The sequence below is a fragment of the Talaromyces stipitatus genome, genomic scaffold (genome assembly GCF_000003125.1).
Source record: "Talaromyces stipitatus ATCC 10500 scf_1105507295517 genomic scaffold, whole genome shotgun sequence".
NCBI lineage: Eukaryota > Fungi > Ascomycota > Eurotiomycetes > Eurotiales > Trichocomaceae > Talaromyces > Talaromyces stipitatus.
Window position 1 is genome coordinate 498185 of NW_002990121.1, and position 15292 is coordinate 513476.

Sequence of the window (15292 nt, forward strand, 5' to 3'; positions counted from 1 at the left end):
TTATTCACCGACAATATTCCCTAGCCTCTTAAGGGTGTGAGATAAAAGAATCCATGCCGCCTCCCTTAGAGATTTCCTTGACATGGCTACTCATTGCTCACGAAGCATTAATAGCAGCCAGAATTTCAGGCAGCATTACTTCCGTATTATTCCACACCTGGCTAGAGCCTGTAACGAAGAGCGTTCCCGTGTACCAAGTGTTACGATGACCCTGCAGGCCATACATATCGTCGTAAAAGCCATTTCGAATAGAATCAGCAGAAGCTCGCAGCTGATAAGGCGCAAAGTCCGCAAAGGCGAGAAACCTTGGCTCGGGTTGTGTGGTACTATTGGTGAGTTTCTGCAGCAACTTGATAGCATCCCTGGCTTCACCCTCAATTTGTTGTTGCGAAACGGGCTCGGGAGAATTGTACCAGTAGAAGAAGAGACCATCAACCGTGGACGGAGTGAAACCGACGACACTCGGAATCTCAGCGACATTGTAAGTAGTATTGGCGGCAGAGTTCTTATAGCTGAACCCCGACGCGAGGCCGGTGTTACTCACTACTCCACCGTAGTACGGTAGGCCGTAGATATTAGAGAGAACGTCGTGCTCATGCGAATCGAGGCCGAAGGATCTCATGTTTTCGAGAACTGGAGGAATTCCGAGAATCAATTGTTTGGCAATAATAAGCTTAAACCCGGCGGGGGTTTGAATTATAAGCCGCACACCATCGCGCTTTCTGGTACTCCTATAACCGGCGACAACTGTGGAGTTGAGGAAAAGATCAGGTTGCAATTCTGGTACGGCATTTCGGTAAAGTTGAGAATTATCATGGTTTGCATTGATAACTGCAGCTCCGGACTCTTCCTGAAGCATGAGATGGTTCAGGTCGTTGAACACATAAAGAGTGAGGATGTTAAGAAGATCGCCGGTGATTGCAGGTCGAGCAAGGGTAGCAACAGCAGTCGAGTAGTCGAGATGATATTTGTTGATGTAGTCAACCCAAGGGAGAAGGAGATCTTCTGATACTGGATTAGGCAGCTCGATACCATCGTTTAGGTAAGGGTATTTATTGAGCTCATTAATGTAGTCCTGACCCAGACCTCCAGAAGTGAGGTTAAGCAGGACGCCTTCCTTGAAATCTGCATAGATGGGCCTCCCGAATGAAGCGAAAGAGAAATCGGCCAAAGGGGTATTCAAGCGACTGAAGAAGTTGCGCACAATACTGTTGTTATCATACACCTGCACACCGTAGTCAACAGAGCCACCGGTGATGGGGTCTTCGTAGGTGACGGCATGACCGCCAAGTCTGCCGGTCTTCTCCACAAGGACCACAGACTTTCCATGATCTTTGAGACGAAAGGTAGCGTATGTGCCTGCAGCTCCGCCCCCAATTATGGCAACATCCCGTCTGATTATTTGAGAGGAATCCCAGGACGATTCGTCGAAGGCATTGGCTGCCAAGGCCGCCATGGAGAAAGCCAACGAAAGGCCGCTGCTGACGAAGAGAGACTTCATTGTGCTAGAAAAAAATCCTGGGACGCCCAGATCTCGACTCTAATTTCTAGAAAGACCCTATTGTTTAGACAACATGCAGAGTCTACGCTGTCTTATATAATTGTCTACCTGCAGTCCCCAGTTACTTTTCTATACCTGCGCATGCATATATTTCTGGCCCCCAGTTCTGGCTACCCACAGACGGCATTGCCAACGCTATCACGAGCTCTCCGGAGAAACCTATTTTGCACAGCCAGATCTGTCCCAAACGGGCTGTGGTTTCCGACAAGAGGTGGCATGTTCCTCGTGTTGCCTTGCAGGGGTTGAGAGGCTAGCCACACTCGTATATGCAGCCAAGTTTACGCCGGTTGCCACAATTTCCAATAACACTATATTGGAATCTTGCATCAGTGCGTCGATTCAATTCTGTGTTGCAGCTAATATTGAGGGATTCCGAACATCCGGCGAGAGCACGCAATGTTGGCAACATCGATTAATATCATCGAGAATTTATGTATACATTTGTAATCTTCGTCTAACAATTACGATCATTTTATCTCGACCGTATTGTGCGTGTACTTCGCTTTGTGTAATAGAAGATCACACTATCATAGTGTATATCGTCTTATGTACCGATGATGTACTAGCCATGTACCCTAGCCATGTACCTAGTACTTCGGAGTGTTTTCTTATTTGATCAACTTTATTCCCTCAAGTGGCTATCGGCTATCCCCGCCGAACAGACTAAAATTTTCGCGAATATAGTTCATAGCATTTGATTGGCTGTTTGTGTGTATTCGTTCCAGATTAGTCCTAGCGCATCCGTGTTTTCTGATCCCGCTGAGACCCAAAATTTTGACAATTCTGATTGGTTAGGATTCTTGCCCCAGATCCCCACTGCCTTACTTAGGTAATTATTTGCACTTTTCCCTATCCTGATAATTCCCCCGACATATGAATCTCATCCTCGCGTCAACCCATCGCCCGAGAGTTATACAGAGGAAGAAAACTCTTTCTATACAATCTTCTCTTGTCTCTTAGCTTTGACGACTAGACTCTCTTTGAATTTAACTATCAATTACTCTCAAAGTGGAATTTTGTTCCGCTTCTTCGCTTCTGCTATCTTCCCAGCCTTACCTTACAATTCCCCGCTTTGTCCGACTCGGTAATTGGTATTTCCGAACATCTCAAGAGCCGATTCGAAGACTTGACTTGACTTGACAACCTGTCCAATGGTCTACTTCGGTCCTTCAAGGGGTTGTGAAACCTGCAAGAATCGCAGGAAGAAGGTTGGTCCTTTCTTGCCTTACGTTGGCCCGTCGTAGAATCCTCGTCGTGGGCTGTTATTGACCCATGACCCCAAACAGACTGGGTAGCATGACAGCACGCACCGAAGAAAACTGGAACCTAGAACTAATTTGTCATGATTTTGTATAGTGTGATGAAACTCGGCCGGTAAGCACGATGAAGTCACAGACGACCGCTTAGCAGCTCCTTATCCTGAGCTGTCCGGCAAATAAACACATCATTCTTCCAGCCTTTACTATCACATGTTGAGCAAAGTAGCTGATTTCGTACAGTCGTGTCTGAGATGCCTCAAAACAGGTCGTACCTGTCGAGGGTATGAAGAAACTGGTAGCGTCATATTCCGACAATATGAGTCCCTAACCACCAAATGGTTGCCGTTCCAGTTTCCCTTCAAGTCTATGGCACGTAGGTGTAGTCTATCTCCTCGAGTCCCCGTACCGGGCACAGACACTATCCCCGATGATGCACCCCCAAACGAAATTCCCGATCATCTCATTGAAGAGCTGGCCCTTCGTGCTTTTTTCCACGACTACTGTGTAATACCGGTCAACCCTGCGCTATCGCGGGGCTTTTTAGCCAGACTTGAACCAATGGTTCACCGACTGGGACTTCAATCTCCAGTTGCCAATGCTTGCAAGGCCGTGGCCTTTGCATGTCACGGACTTAAGCTTTCGCGCCCTTTTTTGACCCAAAAGGCGGAGACCCTGTATCACGAACTTTTGGGTTTCTTAGCACGGTCTATTCAGAATTGCGCTGCGACAGCTGGCCCAGAAATGTTTGTCATTGCAATACTCATGGGGCTCTACGAGGTAACCTTCGTTAATCCTCAGTGTTCTACATGTGTCGAAATGCAAGCTGACGTATAAGGTAGATGATCATGGCTGGGGAGACCGATCCTGGTCATCATAACGCTCATGCCGGCGGCCTAGCGGCCATTCTGCAGATTGAGAACAGCCCACGGGGCCTTCTGCATGCTGCAAGATCAGGTCATCCCCTGGTTGTCAACCCGATGTTACAGGTGGGATATCTATGCTTCCAATTCCGACAGGGTCCGAGGCAGTTCTAAGATCTTGCGTTGTAGAATAAGGGCATATTTACAGGCCCTTCCCCTGGAGGTGACAGTCAGGATTTAGATGCTATACTAGTGAAAACTGCATCTCTCTGGCAAAAATCAGAAACCTTTCTATCCAACCCTTTTTGCCCGCTTTTTTTCGACCAACTGTACGGTCTGAAGCAGGAGGCAACTGCGCTCTATCGAGATCTAATCGGGTGGCAGACGACCCAGGTTGAAGATATTAAGCCTACAACTATCGGTTACGTGAGGCCGTCGCCAGGTGAACTCAGTCCTGGTGTAGGATGCTGGCCAGGGCGAATTGATACTTACGTTGATCTTTATGTTGCGGGTGTGTGGAACGTCTCACGTGTTGCCCGGTGCTTCCTCATCCACCTCCTACAGAAATTATCCAACATTCTAGACGCCACAGAGAATGACAGTAGATACTACGAAGATGTGGTTGAGGTTTTCAATGATATCCTCGCCTCCATCCCGTATCATCTGACTGAAGATTCGCGAAGTTTCCTGGCCCATGGAGCGGCGAGTTCAGAGATAACAAACCCCGGGCGACCAGTAGGGGGTTTACTTCTTTTGCATCCGATTTATGTGGTCTCTCAACTACCTATAGTTCCAGCTGATATGCAAGAATACTTGCGGAGGTGTATGGCCTGGATCGGAACACATATGGGAATTGGACAAGCATGCCTTCTTGCTAAGGTGATTAGCCCACCTTTTTTTCCTATATAGTCGTGCGTTTCTATCAAGTTATATGAAAGGCTAACTGAAGTAGGCTCCACACATTGAAGGCCAATATTTTGCCTGTGGATGTATGATTGTGTGTGCCGGGCTACTTGTTTAGATGGATATAGGATGTTTGTCATCATCTAGATTTATGAAGGCAGGTTGTGATACATTATTCAATAATGACTAATAATATGAGACACGCATCCTCATTCGTGGAAAATATTTTTTGCAATGTTTGACAATTGAGTGACTACTAGTGTTCAGATGTCTCTCGTGACGATGCCGGTAATAGGCCAGCCTCTCGGTCTGCGTATCCTTTGAGAGTCTCCTTGATCATCCCCTCATAGTCAAAATGCCAAATCTTGTACGATCGATCCTTCAACTCCTCGAAACAAGTCTCGGCCTTGACCCATTTGGCTGGATTTGCCCATTCAGGCTGATGATAGAAATCACATACCCTCCGACTACTATTCACGAGCCACTGACTCCTCGTGCGTCTGATTGCATTAAAGGTTTCAAACGCCAAACTCAACGCTTTTCTCTTTGAAAGCCCACTCTCCTGCACAGAGAGATTGACCTGTTTTAGCAGAGTAACCAGACACAATGCATCCTCAACACCGGTACAGGCTCCCGCCCCGTGATGAGGACTGCTCGCGTGGGCGGCATCTCCAGCAAGACAGATCCTGCCCTTGTTGTAGTACGGAGCCGGATAATCCCATAGATCAAAAACCGCCCACTTGTCGAGTTTTTTGGGGAAAAGATTAACGACATTGCGTACACAAGGGTTCCATCCCGCAAAGGCTGTCTCTATATCTTCTCGAGATCCAGGAGCAACCATTTGCTTGTCATTCGGCCAAGGATTTGGGTCCGAGACAAAAGCTGTGGCGTTGATCATCTTCCTGCCCGCTACGGGGTAGTGGATAAGATGCGCATTTGGCCCGATATGAATGTGTTGGTTCTTTGCCTTGTAGTCGTCGAGAGCCTTAATTGCCTCGTCCATGGGTATCAAGGTTCGATAGGCAACTTTGTGCGTATAGTGAGGGTAGGAGGCTGGGTTTCCTCCTCCCAGTATGATCTCTCGCACTCGTGACTTTATTCCATCACAACCAATCACTGGAGAAAGGCAAGATACAGTCAGTAAGGTAGGTAAAAGTAAAAAGACTCAAAAGGGACAAAATACCGGCATCCACCTCAACCATCGTGCCGTCGACAAATTTTAGGCTGATCTTCTTCTCTTGCTCTTGCTCCTCGATCTTCTCCAAGCGCTTCTTGCACTCAATCACTCCAGGTGGCACCACCTTGACTAAAGCCTCCAGGAATTGGTCTCTACGGCACCCTTCAAACCCTCGATATCCCGCGTCAATCTTGTACAGCATTCTTTGGTAATAAGGATCATCTTCACGGAGCTGATTATAACCATCAATCCAGCGTAGATAGTCATTCGGATCGTCCTCGTTGCCGTCCGATGTAGGCACAGATCCACTCGTTCTCAACGCGGTCACGATTGCTGGGTCGATCTGTTCCATGCAACGAATGGCATTTGCAGTAAATGCAATACCAGCTCCAATCTCGCGGAAACCTTGAGCTTGTTCAAAGACGCGAACCTTGACATTTCGGCGAAGCAGACCAACTGCAAGTATGACACCAACAATGCCACCACCGATAATGGCGATTTCTACGGATTCGCCGCCTTCAAGGACGGTGCCTGGCATTGAGAAAATATTTCGAATTATTCTAATGGCTTAAGGACGTGAAATAGGTTCACAAGATTTTGAGCACAGAAAGTGTGGGTAATAGTTGTCATATCAATGAATGAGCTCTAGATGAATTCACATCATACCGTAAGCTTTGTAGGGCACTATTTGAGCAGCATAGATCCAAAGAATGTTCACTACCTTTATTGACTAGACATGAAAATTACATATTGAAACTTACGACATACCTAAGTAAGCTTGCCAGCTTAAACCCTAGAATGAAACACACCAGCCACGACGGAGTAACCCATCGTCCGAGGAAGAAAATACCTTGCAACCCCCACGAACCATCCATTTTTTATGCAGTCATTATAGAACCTAGCCTATCAAGAATCATTAGTTTCCAAGCCTCGTAGTAACGGTAAAAATATGTTTTGAAGCTCTCATGCAGGGTCAGATAGAGTCATCCTCGTGGCTACCTTTATGTGAACTGCAACAAGATCCGGAAAAACTCAACGTGGGTGTAGTCGGAGAAACAGGCACATGGATATCCCTAGTTCCACGAGGGAAAAACGTGTCTATTCACGTGCCTGACAGCATGGATAAGAAATTCTCCGAGTTCCTCAGGTTGATATTGGGGTTGAAGCTGAGGCTGACAGCTACGGGAGATGGAAAAGTGGCTCTGCTACCTATTCTGATATGAGCACAGATCATGATCTGACTTCTCTCGGAAATGTAGATCTTCCACGGCATTATTCTTTGACCTGATACTGAACGTTTCTGGTTGATAGCCGGTGTTTCTTTGAAGTGCTTGGCTGCAAAGCTCCTGTATTCTGAAACCTATTCTGCCGACTGTGTCCCGACACAAGCTGACCATTTATCAGATGGGACTGAAATACCGAAGAAATAATGTTTCCAAAATTGTTCAGTATATTAACTATAACCTGGTGATCGATGTCATGGTTCTCCTCTTTCTTCTCAACCCACTCTACTCTCCTCTCCATGCCCCTGTGAAGGAGTACAACATATTTAGATTTTCAACAATATCTGGTTTACATTCTTTTTTTCTTTTGATTATCATCTCTAAACTCCGCTCTAGCTTCATTACGATCAGAATAAACTCAAAATGGTTGAACATCGAGGCATCAACAGATTGCCAGCCCTCAGGCGCGAGATTCTGCTCTTCGGCCCCTTGGCGCTTTCGTTTGACCAGGAGGCTTTTAAGCATCTCCGCAAGACCATAATCGACAGTAAGGAGAATTATTGGGCACTGGATGCACTCAACAGTCTACCTTACTATTACACGACCATTCGCGCTGCCATTCCGGGGATCAACGGTGTCAATGGTGCTCAGCTTCAAGACCTGAAATCTGCATTGAATAACGAGAAGCAACTTTTAACTGGCTTCCCATTGTCCAATACCCTTCTGATTCCATTGATTGTGATTCTCCACCTGACTCAATACTGGAGGTATCTTGAGCAGGCTAGCATGGAGCTTGAATCGAACATTGACCTCTTTGTTGCGTCCCACCATAACAAGGAAACCGTTGGTTTCTGCACTGGTCTGCTCAGTGCCATGGCGGTCTCCGCCGCTAAAAACCAGAGAGAGTTCTGCAAGTATGCTGCTGTCGCCGTGAGACTAGGTCTGCTCGTTGGTATGGTCGTCGATGCTCAGGATGGATCTTCTGCACATGGACCAAGCAAATCTATTAGTGCTTCCTGGAAATCCTCGGAAAGGCGTGAAGAAGCTCAGCGTATATTAAATGAGTTCCCTCAGGTATGGCAACCAATTAGGAGCACATTTCACATCTATGTTACATTGATCACTAACGTATTGCGCAGGCGTATATATCTGTCTACTATGACGAGGACCGTGCTACTATCACGGCTCCGGCATCCAAGATCCCCGATTTGCATCAGCGATTACGAGCCGCGGGGATCGTGACAGCTGATGTTGGCTTGAATGGATCTTTCCACACCGAACGTTACCGGGGCCAACTGGAGTCGATTATCCAGTTTTGCGACTCCCATCCCGACTTCCAACTTTCGGATGCATCCAAGGCCATCATTCCTACCCGATCAAATGCCACTGGAGATTTCATTCGCGAGGGTGCACTACATCAACATGCCTTGCAATCAATTTTGGTGAATCCTCCTCAATGGTATCAAACCTTCACTGCTGTGCGTGACGCATGCGCACAGGAGGAAGGGACGGTAATCGTTTCTTTTGGTTCCGAGCGCTGTGTTCCACCATCGCTGCTTCGTGGTCTAAGCCAGAAGGTGGTGACAGTGGCAGATCTCGATATCTTCAAGAAGGATCAATACACTTACTCCGAAAACGACATCGCTGTTGTCGGAATGTCGTGCAAGGTAGCTGGTGCCGATAATCTTGAAGAATTTTGGGATCTTCTGTGTATGGGGAAGTCCCAACACAGGGAAGTTCCAAAGGAAAGATTTGGCTTTGAAACAGTATTTCGTGAAGTTGATCCAAATCGCAAGTGGTTCGGCAATTTTATTGACGGCCACGATCAATTTGATCACAAGTTCTTCAAGAAGAGCCCACGAGAGAGCGCAACAATGGATCCTCAACAGCGACATTTGCTTCAGATAACCTATCAGGCCGTCGAGCAATCTGGCTATTTTCATTCTGCAAATCCAGACCGCCATATTGGTTGCTACATCGGTGTATGTGCTTGTGATTATGAAAATAATATTGCCTGTCATGCACCCAATGCGTTCTCAGCTACGGGAAATCTGCAAGGTTTCATTGCGGGCAAAGTTAGTCACTTCTTCGGATGGACCGGACCCGGGCTCACAATTGATACTGCTTGCTCATCCTCTGCCGTTGCAGTACATCAAGCATGCAAGGCAATCATTACTGGAGAATGTACTGCTGCTTTAGCAGGGGGTACACATGTCATGACCAACCCCCTTTGGTTTCAAAACTTGGCTGGAGCTTCATTCCTTAGCACGACAGGACAGTGCAAACCTTTTGACATAAAAGCAGATGGCTATTGTAGAGGCGAAGGAATTGCAACTGTCTTTCTCAAGAAGCTTTCTGCTGCTCTCAATGATGGTGACCAAATCCTTGGAGTTATCACTGCAACAGCCGTGCAACAGAATCAGAATTGCACCCCTATTTTTGTGCCCAACGTGCCTTCTCTTTCCGACTTATTCCGTAATGTGGTCAAGCAATCTCGACTCCAGCCTGCTGATGTGACTGTGGTTGAGGCCCATGGAACCGGAACCGCTGTCGGAGATCCAGCTGAGTATGATAGTATTCGATCAGTGCTAGGTGGCTCCTACCGTGAGAATCAACTTACTCTAAGCTCTGTAAAGGGTCTAGTTGGCCATATAGAATGCACCTCAGGCATTGTCTCACTTATTAAGGTCCTCTTGATGCTGCAGAAACGAATGTTCCCTCCCCAAGCAAGTTTCACTACCATAAATCCAGCAATCAAGGCAACTCCCGCGGATAAAATGCACATTCCTACCGCGGTTCAGACTTGGGATGCTAATTTTCGTGCTGCCTTGATCAATAATTATGGGGCCTCTGGCTCCAACGCTTCCATAGTCGTCACTCAGCCACCTGCGATTGCCGCAAAGTCGATTAACGAGACCCCGGGTCTCAAATACCCCTTCAGATTTTGTGGGTTTGATGACCAAAGTCTCCGCCGATATTTTAAGGTCTTTCGGCAGTTTCTCGGCCGGAAAAGCTATTCTGAAAAAGATCTCTCATTACAGAATATTTCATTCAATTTGAACCGTCAGAGCAATCGTCAGCTAGATCGAACTTTGTTCTTCAGTGTGAAGACAAAGGAAGACCTCGAACAGAAACTCATCGCGTTCGAGAATGGAGATCAAAGTGTTACTTCGCTTGCAAGATCCGAATCTAGGCCAGTAGTTCTCTGCTTTGGAGGTCAAGTCTCGACATTCATCGGATTGGATCATACTGTGTACGAGCGAGTGGCTGTATTTCGAAAGCATCTCAACACTGTTGATGCCGTAGCTCTATCCATTGGAGTGAAGAGCATCTTCCCCGGCATTTTTAAAACCACGCCTATTAACGACACTGTTCATTTGCAAGTTATGCTATTTGCATGCCAGTACGCCTGCGCACGCAGCTGGATTGATTCTGGAGTTCAGCCAGTCGCTGTAGTCGGTCACAGCTTTGGTGAACTCACCAGTCTTTGTGTCTCGCAGTCTTTGTCCCTACAAGACACCGTCAGGATGATTGTGGCTCGTGCAACCCTAATACGGGATAGTTGGGGTTCAGATAAAGGCGCAATGCTTGCAGTGGAAGCAGATCTCGCGAAGGTTGAGAAATTACTCGCTGAGTCAAGTGCTGCTCGTCAAGGTTTGACACCCGCGACCATTGCTTGCTTCAACGGGCCCAGGAGCTTCACTCTTGCTGGTGCAGTTGCAGCAATTGACGCGGTTGTTGAAACCATATCCAAGCCTGCTTTTTCATCGATGAAGTACAAGCGCCTTAACGTGACTAACGCATTCCATTGTGCCCTCCTAGATCCACTTCTTGATCGGCTTGAAGAGAGCGCTAGGGGATTAAACTTTCGTGAGCCTGTGATCCCAGTCGAGAGGGCGACTGAATCTCGTACAGAGGAGCCTTTTACCGCCAAGTTTGTTGCTGATCACATTCGCTCCCCCGTCTTCTTCAACCACGCGATTCAAAGATTGGCGCAGAAATATTCTTCCTGCATATTTTTAGAAGCAGGCTCTAACTCGACTGTTACGAATATGGCCAATCGTGCACTTGGCAATCCAAGTAGTTCCCATTTCCAGGCTATCAATGTCACCAATCAGAACGGATGGAACAATCTGGTAGATTCTACCCTAAGTCTTTGGAAGGTGGGACTCAGTGTTCATTTCTGGGCTCATCAATCAAGTCAGACTAAGGAGCATTCCCTTCTTCTGTTACCGCCTTATCAGTTCGAACCTTCTCGTCACTGGACGGAACTGAAGAGTGTGCCGACGCTGACAGCCGCACCTGCTTTGGGGGTTGTCGAGAAGGAGGATGTCAAGCTACCAGATACTTTGTTGACATTTGTCGGATACCAAGACAGCGGTAAACGTCAGGCAAAGTTCAGAGTCAATACTATGATTCCCAAGTACGAAAAACTCATACAGGGTCATATCATTGCACAAACCGCTCCGATATGTCCAGCAACTGTACAACTTGATTTAGCCATCGAATCTATCCGGATCATTCGACCAGATCTTTCAGCTTCTGGTCTTGAACCCCAAATTCAAGCTGTAGAGAATTCAGCGCCAATCTGCGTCAACTCCCTAAGAGCCGTGTGGTTGGAGGTGACGGCAGACGACTTTGATCAAGGTACTTCGTGGCAATTTCAGGTATACAGTGACGATCTGGAGAACGGATTCTCAAAAACTATCCACACAACTGGTCAGATTATATTTCGCTCCGTTGATGATGTCTCCCTCAAATATGAGTTCGCGCGCTTTGAGCGACACTTCAGGCACCAGGACTGCGTTGATCTTATGCGCGGCGGGGATGTTGATGAAGTGCTGCAGAACAGAAATATCTATAAAATGTTCGCAGAGATTGTCGACTACGGTGAGGACTATCGCGGACTTCAGAAGCTTGTGAGCAAAGAAAATTTATCTGCCGGATACGTCGTTAAGAGATATAACCCCGAAACCTGGTTGGACGGACATTTAGCAGATAGTTTCTGCCAAGTTGGAGGCATTTATGTCAATTGTATGACTGAACGTGCTTCGACTGATATGTTTATCGCCAACGGTATTGAGCAATGGATCCGGTCGCCCAAAGTGCGTCAACAGGATGCTCGACCCGAATCCTACCATGTCCTTGCGATACATCATCGTTCTTCTGATAAGGCATTCCTGACTGACGTGTTTGCTTTCGACTCGACAACCGGTGCTTTGATCGAAGTTATCCTTGGCATCAGTTACGTTAGGATTCCGAAGGCCTCGATGAGCAAGTTACTCTCTCGCCTCACAGTTAAGAGTAATCTCAAAGAACCTGCAGAAATGCCTCTTCTTCCGGAGCCAGCCAGTGTGAACCTGTTTGACACTCCAAAAAACGTCAGCATTCACCCACAGTCTGATTCTCTGCCTCGGCAGTCTGTCCCTCACCTCAAACCCTTGAAGATGAAAAAGGAGAAAGGCGCCCAGTCAGACAAGGCACAGCTCACTCAAAAGCTCAAGGCCATTCTAGCTGAACTTTCAGGTCTCGAGGTAGCGGAGATCAAAGATGATAGCGAGCTCGCCGATCTTGGAATCGACTCTCTCATGGGCATGGAAATGGCACACGAGATAGAGAAGGCGTTCACAATTACATTGCCTGAGAGTGATTTAATGGAGGTCGTTGACATGCCTAGCTTGATCAAATGCGTACAAAAAGCCGTGGGTGGAGGTGCAGTTCCTGTCGAAGACACCACGGAGCAGAGCGCCTACGAGTCTGCGGACAGTGACGATAAATCTACTGACTATACCATGCCCAGCACTCCAGAGGAGGAGCTTTGTGGTGTGGACAAGTCTATGCATGAGTTCTTGGGGAAGCAGAACGTGGAGTTGAATCTTCCGTTTGCGACGGTTATGGAAGCCTTCAATGAGACTAAAAGCTTGACAGACGACAGAATCAAAGAATACCAGCAAACCTACTACGTTAAAAGTGTCCTCCCCATGCAGAGTGAAATGTGCGTGTCTCTTGTACTGGAGGCATTTGACCAACTCAACGTGAGAATACGCAGTGCTCGTGCTGGGGATAAATTCACGCACATCACTCATCCAAAGGAACACACTCGGCTTGTTGACTACCTATACAAGATGCTAGAGGACGCAAATCTTATTAACATTGACGGAGATGTCATCACTCGAACTGCTATTCAGGCTCCACGGCCGAGTAAAGAGATTCTCGATGAGCTTGTGTCGCGATATCCCGACCAGAATGCTGCCGACAAGCTAACGTTTTATACTGGATCGCATCTTGCGGAAGTTCTACGAGGCGAGACTGATGGGATCAAATTGATATTTGGAACACAGGATGGACGAGAGCTGGTTTCAAACTTGTACGGAGACTGGCCAATTAATCGTCTTTTCTATCGACAAATGGAGGACTTTTTGGAGCGGCTGATATCCAAGTTAGACATGAGCCAGGGCCCAATCAAAATTCTCGAGATGGGTGCAGGTACTGGGGGAACAACAAAGTGGCTTGTTCCCCTTCTAGCCAAATTGAACGCGCCGGTTGAATACACCTTTACGGATCTTGCCCCGTCATTTGTTGCTGCAGCACGCAAAAAATACTCCAAGCAATACCCCTTTATGAAGTTCCGACTTCACGATATCGAGAAAGCCCCCGCAGATGATTTGATCGGTACCCAACATATCATTGTCGCGAGTAATGCGGTTCATGCTACCCATAGTCTCAGTGAATCTGGCAAGAACATTCGCAAGGCATTACGGCCGGACGGGTTCCTGATGATGCTTGAGATGACCGGAAAACTCTACTGGGTAGATATCATATTTGGACTCTTTGAAGGGTGGTGGTACTTTGATGATGGTCGTACCCACGCTGTTACTCATGAATCTCAATGGGAGAAGAGTTTACAAGCTGTCGGATACGGTCACGTCGACTGGACTGATGGTGTACGCCCTGAGAATAAACTCGAGAAACTAATCATTGCATTTGCATCCGGAACGAGGTATGAGCGACTTCACATTCCCCGACCTATAGAAAGTACCTCGGCTGACTGTGCAGCGCGACAAGCAGTCGTCGATAGGTACGCCAAGGAGATGACATCCGACTTTGGAATTGTAACCGGAGAGTCTCCATACATGAACTCGCAACGACGTCAAGAATCCAAAGGCTATAGCGTCCTTGTTACTGGCGCCACAGGCAGTCTGGGATGTCACCTCGTAGCGGTACTCACATCAATTCCTGACATCACCAGCGTGGTGTGTGTCAATCGCCGCAGTCGGCAACAACCTCTTGAGCGTCAACATCGTTCGCTTCTCCAGAAGGAAATATTTCTTTCCGAAGCGGCTGCGGCCAAGCTCAGAGTGATCGAGACTGACATGTCAAAACCTGAACTTGGCCTCCCCAAAAATGAGTACGACGACCTTCTAAACAGTGTTACCCACATTGTTCACAATGCCTGGCTTATGAATGCCAAATGGCCACTCAAAAAGTTCGAGCCTCAGCTTCAGATAATGCGAAATCTACTGGAACTCGCTTATGGAATTTCATTACGACGATCATCAGACAGAATTTCCTTTCAATTTATTTCATCCATCGCAACAGTCGGCCATCGACCCATCTGGACTGGAAATTCAAGCGTTCCCGAAGAGCCCATGACAATCGATTCAGTTCTTCCTACCGGCTACGGGGAGGCAAAATACATCTGTGAACGTATGATCGACGAGACGCTTCACAAGTATCCAGAGCGGTTTCGCGCTATGGTGGTGCGTCCCGGACAAGTGGCTGGTTCCAGCACGAGTGGATATTGGAATACCATGGAACATCTTTCTTTCCTTGTTAAATCGTCCCAAACCCTCTGTGCTTTGCCTGAATTTGACGGTGTGCTGTCATGGACCCCCGTGGATGCCGTGGCCAGCACGCTCGTGGATCTACTCTTGCTCCCAAAGGATCAAAGTCCGTTTCCATTCTACCACATCGATAACCCCGTCCGTCAACTATGGAAGGAGATGATTCCAATTCTCGCAGATGCCCTAGACATACCGAGGACAAATATTATTCCTTTTCAAGAATGGATTCAGCGGGTCAAGGATTATCCACGTCAGGCTGAGGGTCCAGAGGGTGATAATCCTGCGATTCTCCTTGTCGATTTCCTTGATAAAAACTTCATTCGCATGTCTTGTGGGGGACTTTTGTTAGAAACGAAAAAATCTCGCGCGCATTCGCAGACTCTCGCAAATCTGGGTCCGGTCAGTGCAGAGATAGTAGAGTTGTTCATTAAGAGCTGGAAGAGAATGGGCTTTTTGCGTTCATGA

General features: G+C 47.3%; 4 protein-coding genes across 4 annotated transcripts; 2 read left to right on the forward strand and 2 right to left on the reverse strand.

Annotated features, from left to right (window-relative positions):
- Positions 1 to 1501, reverse strand: TSTA_001890 (uncharacterized protein; the record flags this gene model as incomplete). Its single annotated transcript, XM_002487730.1, has 2 exons — positions 1 to 76; positions 102 to 1501. 2 exons carry the CDS (start codon positions 1499 to 1501, stop codon positions 1 to 3), a joined length of 1476 nt encoding a protein of 491 aa, XP_002487775.1.
- Positions 1502 to 2915: 1414 nt separating this feature from the next.
- Positions 2916 to 4824, forward strand: TSTA_001900 (C6 transcription factor, putative). The gene is made up of 5 exons (XM_002487731.1): positions 2916 to 2935; positions 3061 to 3597; positions 3660 to 3806; positions 3870 to 4559; positions 4633 to 4824. Exons 2-5 carry the CDS (start codon positions 3187 to 3189, stop codon positions 4699 to 4701), a joined length of 1317 nt encoding a protein of 438 aa, XP_002487776.1. The 5' UTR covers positions 2916 to 2935; positions 3061 to 3186; the 3' UTR covers positions 4702 to 4824.
- Positions 4825 to 4839: 15 nt separating this feature from the next.
- On the reverse strand, positions 4840 to 6298 carry TSTA_001910 (monooxygenase, putative; the record flags this gene model as incomplete). Its single annotated transcript, XM_002487732.1, has 2 exons — positions 4840 to 5699; positions 5767 to 6298. The coding sequence occupies 2 exons, from the start codon at positions 6296 to 6298 to the stop codon at positions 4840 to 4842; spliced, it is 1392 nt and encodes a 463-aa protein (XP_002487777.1).
- A 1108-nt stretch (positions 6299 to 7406) lies between these two features.
- TSTA_001920 (polyketide synthase, putative) lies at positions 7407 to 15292 on the forward strand (the record flags this gene model as incomplete). Its single annotated transcript, XM_002487733.1, has 2 exons — positions 7407 to 8057; positions 8123 to 15292. 2 exons carry the CDS (start codon positions 7407 to 7409, stop codon positions 15290 to 15292), a joined length of 7821 nt encoding a protein of 2606 aa, XP_002487778.1.

Excerpts from the sequence above, each read along its gene's own strand:
- TSTA_001900 (XM_002487731.1), top strand. The coding sequence starts at position 3,187 with ATGGCACGTAGGTGTAGTCTATCTCCTCGAGTCCCCGTACCGGGCACA. Across the intron at positions 3,598-3,659 it reads TACTCATGGGGCTCTACGAG|ATGATCATGGCTGGGGAGAC; the intron begins GTAACCTTCGTT and ends CGTATAAGGTAG. Across the intron at positions 4,560-4,632 it reads AAGCATGCCTTCTTGCTAAG|GCTCCACACATTGAAGGCCA; the intron begins GTGATTAGCCCA and ends TAACTGAAGTAG.